The sequence below is a fragment of the Stegostoma tigrinum genome, chromosome 10 (assembly GCF_030684315.1).
Source record: "Stegostoma tigrinum isolate sSteTig4 chromosome 10, sSteTig4.hap1, whole genome shotgun sequence".
NCBI lineage: Eukaryota > Metazoa > Chordata > Chondrichthyes > Orectolobiformes > Stegostomatidae > Stegostoma > Stegostoma tigrinum.
The window spans coordinates 40,722,392-40,734,421 of NC_081363.1; the positions used below are offsets into that span (position 1 = coordinate 40,722,392).

Genomic DNA, 12,030 nt, shown 5'->3' on the forward strand with positions numbered 1-12,030 from the left:
TTGAGAAAGCAATGCAATTTCACAAGTTAGGTGCAAATAAATATTGAGTAATCTGATTGCGAGGTATTATGCAGTTGCTAATTTGTAAACAATGTAGGTTTGGGAGAAAAAAATGGTTTTGGTTGGTTTTGTAGTTGCTGCTTGCTGATTTTCCCACCTTTTGATTGGCTTGAAAATGACTAGTGAATATGTGCCACCCAATTAGCACAACAACTTAAAAAGATAGTGGCTTATGTTTTTAGTCCCCTGGATTTACAAGTGGTGTGACGCTTTGAAACTATGAAGCTAATAATGGACAACAGATTAATAACTTCTAATTATATGGATGTTAACGAAGGTCATTAAACAGTAACTTAATCACAGCTGTTGCTCAATAACTCAGGAAAACAGAAAATGCAACGAATGGCACAGCATCATCATTTACTCATTAACACGACAAAAATTAGTAAAATCTGAGCAAACAAGAGTCCATGCTACATGTTTAAAAAAATCTGTTTGCAAGGGAATTGTAAACACAAATTAAAGCAATTCAGAACTCAAGCTTTTCATTACAGAACTGCGCCTTTGTTTAATTACAAACAAAATCTTAAGATATAAATACAGAAATCGACATCATACAGGGATGTTTTCCTTTTGACGTGCATCAGATTTCTTCTTCCACAAACGTTCACGAAGTTCACTGATTCTTTTGTCCATCATCGTCACTTCCACATTACGCTTGTTCAGCAATTCTTTTTGATGTTGAAGTTTTGTATTTTGTTCTTGATTAAGCTTGTTGCGAAGCTAAAAGGGTCAGTAAATCCATAGTGTGAAAATGTTAGATATCATAATCTGTTTATCTATTCATCCTCAAGCTCTCAAGTTTCTTTAGCCGGCCAGGGAAAGTTAGGGAGTATCAAACTTCTCCATTGCTGCTTTTCTGTTGTGTGAGACCTATGCTAATGGTGCTGGCTCCCAGCACGTTGGTGTTGTGCAGCTAGTGCCAATCCCAAATTGATGCTGCCAGATTGGTGAGGCTGGTTGCCAGAATGAATTTTTTTTGAAGCAATTGGTCTGCCTAGTGCCTGGCTTATGTGAAGCAGCCACTTGATAGTCTGATTTCGTTTGTTTGCCTTCTTAACCACTGTGCAAAATAAGTACATGGAAGTACAATGAAATAGCATTATTAAAAAAAATCTGACAATCTTATGCTTCTATAAAGAACATCTTCAATCAAATGAAGACAACCATCTTCAAAAACATCAAGCTAAATGCAGATTTATACTTCTGGGATTCAACTGTGGCATGGCAAAGAAGATTTGTGTCAAGATTTATGATCCCCTTTATAGGAACTAAATTTTTTTTCCTTGGTTCTAGATACATTATCATGAAAATGGGTACTACGCCTACGGTTCATCTCACATGATTTACCTGCAGCTCTTGGTAAAGCTTCTTTAATTCAACTGCAGCAGGTCCTGGCACTTGTCCATTAAAAGACTGCAATCCGTTTGTTTTTCCTTTCCTCAAATCGTCAAGTTGCTGCGTTAACTGATCAACTTTCAATACAGCAGACTGCAACTCACGTTGTTTCTCATGGAACATATTATTGATGTGTTCGATTTCAGTTGCTATGAGAAGAAAAATGGGAAAGAATAATAAAAAAAAAGCAACCTCCGAATTTGTTAGCTGATAAAATGTGTTATACTTATTTCAATTTTAGAACCCATTTGCAGAAAATAAATTCCAAAGTTGACGAAAATAGAAAGACAATATTCTAATTTAAAGTTAATGTGCTGGAAAATAGCTAGAATCTGTACGTAGTACCATTAGGTTGTAGGAGCTCTTGGATGCAATGCGATAAGATGCAAGAAACCATCTCCCCGGTCTTTTTATTGACCTGAAGGTTCCTGAATTTGAGGGCATGTGTCACTTGTGACAAGCTAAGAGATTCCTCAAAGACAGAATGAAGAACCTTAAAAACAGGGGAAGTCATAAAGAATGGTATCACTTGTATGGTCAATATTTACTGTTCCTCTCCAACTGCCCGTGAGAAATCGGTAGTGAATGAATGTGGGCCATCTGGTGAAGGTGATCCCAAAATGCTGTCAGAAAAGAGAGTTTCAGACTTTTGATTCAGCAATGAAGCGATGGCATGTTTTCTGGTCATTTCAATGTGAGACTTTCAGGAGAACTCAGAATGGTAGTGCTCTCAAGGGTCTGCTGCCCATGTCTTTGGAGATTCACAGGTTTGAGTTTTGACATAGCTTTGGCAACTGGCTGCAATGCATTTTCATTGGTTGCACACATAATAATCCCTGATAATGGAAGGAGTAAATACTTAGGGTGGTTGGTGATCAAGCAGGCTGTTTTGTCCTTTTGTTTAGCCTTGAGTATTGTTGGAGATTTACACATCCAGGCAAATTGAAAGTATTCCACCTCACTCCAGTGTCTTCTACATTGTAAAAATTTCTTTTCAGCAATTAGACAAGTCATTGTCATATTATAATTAACTTCTGATTTGTGCTCAACGTCAGAGGGTGCAGCTGGTCCAGGTGTGTTTCTGGTCAACAATGACTCTTCAGATGTGGAAGCTTTGACGATGATAATGCCAGTGAATTTCAAGAGGAGATGATTAGATTCTCCCTTGCTCAAAACTCCACTGCATAGTGGACGTAGGACTCATTTGTTACTTCTATTTACAAGGCTAAATCTGCAACCTGGCCATGGTTTGCTACATGTGGGCAGAGACTGCTTCATCACGCGAACATTTGAGAATGGATTCAAGCACTGCACAACGAACAACTCGAATTGTGACATTACGTTTAAGTGCGGATCATAAAAGAAAGTCGCAATGAGGTGTGGTCTCTGTGAAACCCAAAGTGAGTACTAGTGACCAGGCTAGTTCTGTGTAAATGCTGTTTGATAGCGCTGTCAATGGCCTCAACTGTAGTTGTTGATAATTCAGAGTAGCTGACAGAGCAGTAATTATCAAGACTGGATTTGTGCTGCCTTTAATGGTTAGGATATATAATTTTTGTTGTTAAGTAGAAGTCAGTGTTCTAGTTATGTTGGAATAGCATGGCTAGAGATGCAGATGATTCTGGAGCACATCTTGCAACAATGCAGCCATGCTGCTTTGGGGGACCACTGTTCTTTATCAGGTATCTAGCCCACTGGTCATTTCTTGATATCATAAAGGGAATCAAGTTGACAAAAGGCTGGATTCAGTGTTGGTGAGAATCTCAGGAATAGATTAAGGTAGATGAACCACTTCACACACTAACATCATTGCAAATGCTTCAGCAATTTCTTTTGCAGTAATGTTGGGTTCTATCAAACGGAGGCTGACATTGTTCATGGAGTCTCCATCTCAAATAAGATGGTCAATTGTACAACATCATTCATAAATGTACCTGACAAAACTTCATGTGCCCATCCACAAAGACAGAGAAAATAGGAGGAGGAATTGGGAATAGGGAATGGAAGTTTTGCAGGACGGTGGGTGGGAGGAGGTGTATTCTAGGTAGCTGTGGGAGTTGGTGGGCTTGAAATGGACATCAGTTACAAGCTGGTTGCCTGAGATGGAGACTGAGAGGTCCAGGAAGGTGAGGGATGTGTTGGAGATGGCCCAGGTGAACCGAAGGTTGGGGTGGAAGGTGTTGGTGAAGTGGATGAACTGTTCGAGCTCCTCTGGAGAGCAAGAGGCAGTGCCGATACAGTCATCAATGTAACGGAGGAAGAGGTGGAGTTTGGGGCCTGTGTAGGTGCGGAAGAGGAACTGTTCCATGTAACCTACAAAGAGGCAGGCATTGCTGGGGCCCATGGCCACCCCCTTTGTCTGTAGGAAGTGCCCGACCTACGTCCGTGACACCACCCACACCCTCCACCTCCTCCAGAACTTCAAATTCCCTGGCCCCCAACACCTCATTTTCACCATGGACATCCAGTCCCTATACACCTGTATTCCGCATGCAGATGGCCTCAAGGCCCTCTGCTTCTTCCTGTCCCGCAGGCCCGACCAGACCCCTCCACCGACACACTCATCCGGCTAGCCGAACTCGTCCTCACCCTCAACAACTTCTCTTTCGATTCCTCCCACTTCCTACAAAGGTGGTGGCCCTGGGCACCCGCATGGGCCCCAGCTATGCCTGCCTCTTTGTAGGTTACATGAAACAGCCCCACTTCCGCACCTACAGAGGCCCCAAACCCCATATCTTCCTCCGTTACATTATCTGCGCCGCCTCTTGTTCCCCAGAGGAGCACGAACAGTTCATCCACTTCAACACCACCTTCCACCCCAACCTTCAGTTCACCTGGGCCATCTCCAGCACATCCCTCACCTTCCTGGACACCTCAGTCTCCATCTCAGGCAACCAGCTAGAAACTGATGTCCATTTCAAGCCCACCGACTCCAACAGCTACCTGGAATACACCTCCTCCCACCCACCCTCATGCCGAACTTCCATTCCCTATTCCCAATTCCTCCGCCTCCGCCGCATCTGCTCCCATGATGAGGCATTCCACTCCCGCACATCCCAGATGTCCAAGTTCTTCAAGGACCGCAACTCCCCCCCCCCCCCCCCCACAGTGGTCGAGAACGCCCTTGACCGCATCTCCCGCATTTTCCGCAACACATCCCTCACACCCCGCCCCCGCCACAACCGCCCAAAGAGGATCTCCCTCATTCTCACACACCACCCCACCAACCTCCGGATACAACGCATCATCCTCCGACACTTCCGCCATCTACAATCCGACCCCACCACCCAAGACATTTTTCCATCCCCACCTTAGTCTGCTTTCCGGAGAGACCACTCTCTCCGTGACTCCCTTGTTCGCTCCACACTGCCCTCCAACCCCACCACACCCGGCACCTTCCCCTGCAACCGCAGGAAATGCTACACTTGCCCCCACACCTCCTCCCTCACCCCTATCCCAGGCCCCAAGATGACTTTTCATATTAAGCAGAGGTTCACCTGCACATCTGCCAATGTGGTATACTGTATCCATTGTACCTGGTGTGGCTTCCTCTACATTTGGGAAACCAAGCAGAGGCTTGGGGACCGCTTTGCAGAACACCTCCAGTCGGTTCGCAATAAACAACTGCACCTCCCAGTCGCGAACCATTTCCACTCTCCCTCCCATTCTTTACATGGCATGTCCATCATGGGCCTCCTGCAGTGCCACAATGATGCCACCCGAAGGTTGCAAGAACAGCAACTCATATTCCGCTTGGGAACCCTGCAGCCCAATGGTATCAATGTGGACTTCACCAGCTTCAAAATCTCCCCTTCCCCCACAGTGTTCCCAAAACCAGCCCAGTTCGTCCCCTCCCCCCACTGCACCACACAACCAGCCCAGCTCTTCCCCTCCACCCACTGCATCCCAAAACCAGGCCAGCCTGTCTCTGCCTCCCTAACCTGTTCTTCCTCTCACCCATCCCTTCCTCCCACCCCAAGCCGCCCCTCCATCTCCTACCTACTAACCTCATCCCACCTCCTTGACCTGTCCATCTCCCCTGGACTGATCTATCCCCTCCCTACCTATACTCTCCTCTCCGCCTATCTTCTTTTCTCTCCATCTTCGGTCCGCCTCTACCTCTCTCCCTATTTATTCCAGAACCCTCACCCCATCCCCCCTCTCCGATGAAGGGTCTAGGCCTGAAACGTCAGCTTTTGTGCTCCTGAGATGCTGCTGGGCCTGCTGTGTTCATCCAGCCTCACATTTTATTATCTTGGATTCTCCAGCATCTGCAGTTCCCATTATCACTGGTATAGGTGGGTGCTTTTGTTTGCCCACAAGTTCTAAATGGCTTCTAATGACCTGGATGTTAGGATAAAGAATAGAAGAGAGTTTGTGCAATAATGTTTTGCTGAGGGAAGGTGAATGGTCAGAGGTTCTGGTTCAAAAGCTGTAAATGAGTTACGAGATAGCAGGTAAAGTAAGACTTTAAGAGTGGTGAAGTCAGAATGCCTCCACGTGCTATGTGCTAGTGAATATACAAATAGTAAGATAGGTTTAATGCCTAGTTAGAAAAATAGTATGGGGGTGGTGGGGAAGGATTCAGATTCATCAAATATCTTGGCTGGAGCACAGTTTGGATCAACTTTCATTCCTAAAACGTGGGGCAATCATAGCTGAAAATAATGTTCTAGCTGAGACCTAACCAGAGATTTGTAAAGGTTTCAGCATGACTTACTTTTGTGGTGGATGGCTGTATTTACAAAGAATTTGATGTGCTTTCCTACCACTGCAGCAAACTACCCTGCCACCTGTACAAATCTGTGAATCTGCATCCTGTAAGGGCCCTATATGCTTTTGGGGTAAGAAATCCAATTTTATATGGAGTAATGGTTCCTTTAAGGACAAGGGACTAAGTGCTAGCAAAAATCGCTGAGCTCTCCCAAATAGTTCATGTGATCAGGTTGCCTGGGAGATGAACAATATAAAACAAAAAAAAGGGTCAACAAGTAGAGGGGCGAGTTCTTGGTTCAAGCAGCTTAGCTTGGGAGTTTAGAATAAGTTGAAGGGAACATCTTGTTTAGCAGAATTCAGCTGAAATTCTGGGTATTAACAAAAACAAAGGCTAGAACTTGTCAACGTAAGAACTGTAACAGTGACGTGCATTTTTGGCATATCCAGGCTGAAAGAGAAAGACAGGAGAGAGACAGAGAGAGGGAGAGAGATAGATTTTGTCTATAAAACTCTTTAAATACAGAACATTAGAATGAGAAAAGTGCCAGGGTGTGGGGGGTGGGTCTGGGAGGTGCACAACTTTAGAACACTTGCTGGAGATTTGAAAGGACAGCCCGGATGGATATATACAAAAGGCTGAAGAAATCTTATTCCAAATACAAGTTATTAACATACCCAGATCAAGCTGTTAAACATCCGAATTTTGATCAGCATGTAACTGAGGGTTGGGAGGGGTGTGGGGGAGGGGAGAGGAAAATTGAGTCTTCTGCTTCATTTGGAATTTAAGCAAATATATGCAACACATTTTCATTATCCTTAACAAAACTGATTACTTCACAAAATAATTCACATTTTTTGATTTTACTACAGTAAAATTCTTTTTTATAAACTGTGGAACTTTGTGGCTTTGTTCTTTTAATAAAAAGCTGGTCTCATTCAAGATCATAATAAACCTTGGTCCCTTGGCTCCTGTACTCACCACCTTCATAACATTCCTCCCAAAATTCACTACATACAGAACCATATTAAATTACTTTGTCCACGTCTCCCTATTGTATTCATCTGTCTGTGCTTTCTATAGGTATGCCACTATCTTACCAAGTTTTGTATCACCCACATCCTTCTAAACAGTGCCCAAGTTTAGCATGGGAAGGGAATTGAGAGAGACACTAGAGTCTCAATTTGTAAAAAGTCCCTTAATTTGTAAAATCTACGTCACATCTGAAAATTTGACAGCTTGAGGAAACAAGAGAGAGTGTTTCAACAAAAGGAATGCAATTCATACTTTGCATAAAAATCTCCAGACAACCGCCAAAAAGATTAGGGTTCCAATAGATGTTTGGTGAAATTTAATGTAGAGCTACACAAGACCATATATTTTGATATAAAGAATGAGGAGGGAAATTCAAAATAAATGGCAAAACTTAAAAAAAAGAGGAGCAGAAGACTACAGCTTCAAGAACAAAAATTGTTAAAATAGGAAAACAATGGCTGCAACAATGAACAAAGACATTTAAATTGTAGCAAATGGATGCAAAATGAAAACTGTCGTAATGCTGAGCCTTACAAAGGATCTTAGAAAATATACAATATAAAAGGTGGCACTTCAACTCCTTGAGCCTGATCTTCCTTCTCAACATTATTTTCCTGCACTATCCCTATAACCTTTGAGATTTTTCACATTTATAGCTCTATGTTCTGAACCTATTTATCGACTGAACATCCAGACTCCTTCGGGGTAGAGAATTCCAAAAGTTCACAATCCTCTGAAAGAGATTCTCAGCCCTCAAGGACTTGCCCTTATTCCAAGACTGTGTTCTCTGGTTGCAGAACTGCAGCTGAGGGAAACATACCTTCTGTATATACCCACTAAAGCATTATAAAGAATTTTCTCTGGCTTAGTGACAGGCCCTCTTTTTCTTCTAAACTCCAGTGAATATAGGTTCAGTCTCCATCATACCTCCTCAGTGGACAATTCCAGTACCACTGGAATCAATCTGATGTATCTTTGCTGAACTCTATCTATGGCAGGTGTATCTTTCCTCAGGTAAGGAGCCCAAAACTACACAGTATCATCCAGGTGCAGCTGCATCAAAGCACTGATTGGATTACATTTAGAATACTGTGTTCAGTTCTAGGAATTTCACTTCAGACAGGGTTAAGCTCATTGAGAAGATGCTAAAAAGAGACAACAGTTTTAAAGATTACACCAGGGAAATTGTATTTTACACAAAAAGAAAGGTCTGATACAGATGTTTAAAAATAGATACAAAGAACTGCAGATGCTAGACATCTAGAACAAAAACAGTGCTGGAAAAACAACAGATCTGGCAGCAGGCAGCATCCATAGAGAGAAAGTTTCAACGGGTCACTGGACTCAAAATGTTTTGTTTATAAAGCTGAGTTTTGCCAAGGTAAATATGAGATAAAACAACTCTCTCGGTCAGAAGTTACTCTTGAGAGATCATAAATTGAATTTTGTCAATTATCGAATGAAGACGGAAGTTAAGTGCTTTTCAAATCAAAATGCAGAAACTTGTTAGGATGTGAAATGCACAGCCAGAAACAAAGTGGAGCAGTATTCACAATTTCCTCTAGAAAGCAAAGTGGATAAATATTTGAAAAATGAGAATAAATGGCACAGGGAAAAGGAACAAATGGAGAACTCTTCCATAGAGTTATCACAGATATAATCAACGCGTATTGCATGGGATATTGTCCATGTCCTGTTCCACTACAAATTGAAGTAACTATTGTTACTGATAGGTCTTAACTTTTTAAAAAAATTCATTCACAGCACGTGGGCATTGCTGAATAGGCCAGCATTCATTGTCCATCCTAATTGTCCAGAGTGCAACTGAGAGTCAACCACATTGCTAGTGCTTGAAAATCAAAATACATTTGAAATGAATACTCACAAAGATTGCCATTGATAATTTTGCTGTAGTCCACCTGTCCTCGCATAGCTCGTATCCTCTTCAGCTTTGCCTCCTGACTTTCCATACGTTCTTTCAGTTTTTGTAATTTTTCACTTTCCGAAATAGACTGCTGTTGACGTCTCTCTTGTTGTTTCAGATAACGTAAACGCTGCTCCTTTGGTGGGAAAAAGAAAGAAGGTGATCACTAATTTTGCTTTATCAAATTAAAATCTTGCAACACAAATATGCACACTACATTAGGGGGTAAATCAACATCTGAGTATTTAAACAAACAGCAGAATACTGTGGATACTGGAAATCTGAAATAAAAAGAAGAAATGCTAGAAATATCAAGCAAGTTTGGCAGTACTTATTTAAAGAGAAACACTGAAGATGTTGCTAGATTAATGAATATTTCTAGCACTATTTATACCTCCATTTGGAGCCTGGATGTTCAGTCCATTTGCTGTGCTTCATCAGAGATACAAGGTTTCCAAAAGTGAAGATTAAGTATTATGATAGATTGACTTGTGGAACAATGTCTTGTTTCAGATTTATGACAGATCAAGAGTGATGGTGGGCAAGAACAAAATTTTTCTACAGAGTTCTACTCTCTTGAATGGCAAACATGCTTACATTTCCCTTGCAAATCCAGTTTGGTATTCTTGCTTCTTGTTTCCAAAATCCAGCAAATCACAGTGCAAAATGGTTCACAGATGAGTGAAGTATGAAAATGTAAAATTAAGTGGATATTCTGTTTATTTAAACTTACACTTTGAGCACGTGACTACACGTCTATGTTAGCTTTTATGTTTTCACAACCACCTACACAAGTACAAGAGTCACCAGATAATTTTGTAAAAGAAAATTCCAAAATCAAGCGAGCAATTAAGGCATGAAGTTTAAAGCAGAAACTAAGCAGCATGAGAACATGAAATTTTGCTGAAGGCAAGTTTTCAGTATTGCAGACAGAGGGAGGTGGTATGAGATGGTCTTACTACCATTCCTAAACTTGCACTTGCGAGTTTGTTTACTCGAAAATAGATCTCTCGCAAGAAAGGACTATGATGATCCTCAAGAACACTGTTGCCAAAAGATTTGAATTAAGCACAACAGCAGCTTGTTTCTAATCGCTGTAGACCCAGAAGTTTTTTTTTAAAAAACAGCCAACACATTCACCCAGGGAGACAAAAATAAACCACTTTATGGGACCCTAGAGTCAAGTTGGAAACCAAACTTCCCTTAAAGTTTCAGACAAAGACAATTATTCTAGATTGAGTATAATCTATATCACGTCCTTCTTTGAATACTCAATTCACTCAAGATAGATTTAAAAATTGTACATAACTTTAAGTGGAATTGTTATAACTATGTTTCGTTATCACACACTTCTCAATATGGCCGTGAGTCCAGAATTTATTCTTATAATGAAGTTATTAGCATATACAAAAAGGTTGCAGTCTCATACTTAAATCTTCACAAACTTAAACGCCAATAACATGAATCTACAATTCTTAATTCAGGATTTTCAAAAGTTCTAACTGGTTAACTTACAGCAAGTTGTTTCTGCTGGGATATTACTGTCGATACTCTGTTTTGAATTGATTTTGCTAATTTGGGAACTTGTCAGGATTAGTGGTGAACATTTTGTTGCAGGACCCAGATTTTAGCTAAAAAGCTGACTAAGTTCCTTTAATGATCTGAAAACTTATCATGCCAGGGTATAAAGTTAGTAGAACTACTGACAACTTCAGGGCCAAGGAACTTTATTTTTAATCCCCTTTCACTAGTCAGTAACGTTGAGCTGGACAATAATAACGCCATGTCACCTCACCTGGTATTACCCAACTCAGTGAAGGCCAAAGATAAAGGCTGTCCCTCACTTACTTTTACAGTTCAGTATCAGTTACAGCAAATATTTTGTACCATTATCTAATGGCTCTGTCTAAAAACCACGGTAGATAATTTGCAGCATGGCTTAATTGAGAAGCATGTGCTGGTAATTATGGTGCACTTTACAACAAGCAGTCACAGTCAAAGACAGTAAAGTGTGTATAAAATCCCAATGGTACTACCAAGATGAAAATGTGCCTGACTGAATGCTACTAAGGACAAAAGTAACAGAAAATGCAGTAACAAAAACAGATTTACAGCCAATTCCTCAATTGGAAAATTATACTGGCTGGGTTGACAGTACTTCATTTCTTTATAGGATTGATTTATAAAAGGGGTACTGACACGTACCACTGACGTCAAAAGCTATAGAAATTTGCTGTGGCAACACAGAATGACACTATTTAGTTTTAGAACTACCCGAACAAGACTTAAGAATCAAGTCATAACTAGTGTAGATATTAAGGCTCTTTCACTCCCTAACATGTTTTGTAGAACTCACACCATCCTTATTCACTCTTTCCTAGGTAAAATTTCTGTTAATCAATGCTCAAATTTTCTGTATTCCTACATGTAGCACCAATAGGATTACATGTCTGCTTCTTGCAATACCTCCCTACAACATTTGGATAGTACTCCATTCCTCATCTGCAGGTGGATGAGGATATTTTCACCTCATCAGAACTCCGCTTTTAAATAACACGATGGGACTCCTTCAGTCTCACTTTCAGTATGAGCTGCCTGTATTAATTTGCTTATCTTTGAAATCGTTTTCTAAGCCTCAAATAATTAAAATATGCTCACCATACTGTTTTGTTAGCTATACTGTTCTTTTGAATCAGCTTTTCCTTGAAAAAAAGTTCCACTACTGTAACATCGGTTTGTGTTATTCAAATCTCCGATTACTGCAGGACGGAAACGTAGTTGGAACAGGCTCCTGTACCTGTGTCTCTTTAACATCGTTTGGTTATACACCAGGTTATAACTACTATTCTTGCCAAATAATTATTCAGAAATAAGTCAATATCAATCACGGGTAATTTCG

At 41.0% G+C, this 12,030-nt stretch overlaps 1 protein-coding gene across 8 annotated transcripts in view; it reads right to left on the reverse strand.

Annotated features, from left to right (window-relative positions):
• Positions 1 to 12,030, reverse strand: part of ppp1r13bb (protein phosphatase 1, regulatory subunit 13Bb) — a 105,408-nt gene that overhangs the window by 25,387 nt on the left and 67,991 nt on the right. For all 8 annotated transcript variants that reach the window (XM_048537612.2, XM_048537609.2, XM_048537610.2 and 5 more), the window contains 3 exons: positions 9,093 to 9,267; positions 1,411 to 1,607; positions 619 to 783 (listed from right to left, as the gene is read on the reverse strand). In XM_048537612.2, the coding sequence (XP_048393569.1) occupies positions 619 to 783; positions 1,411 to 1,607; positions 9,093 to 9,267 (537 nt within the window). The remainder of the gene's footprint in view (positions 1 to 618; positions 784 to 1,410; positions 1,608 to 9,092; positions 9,268 to 12,030) is intronic.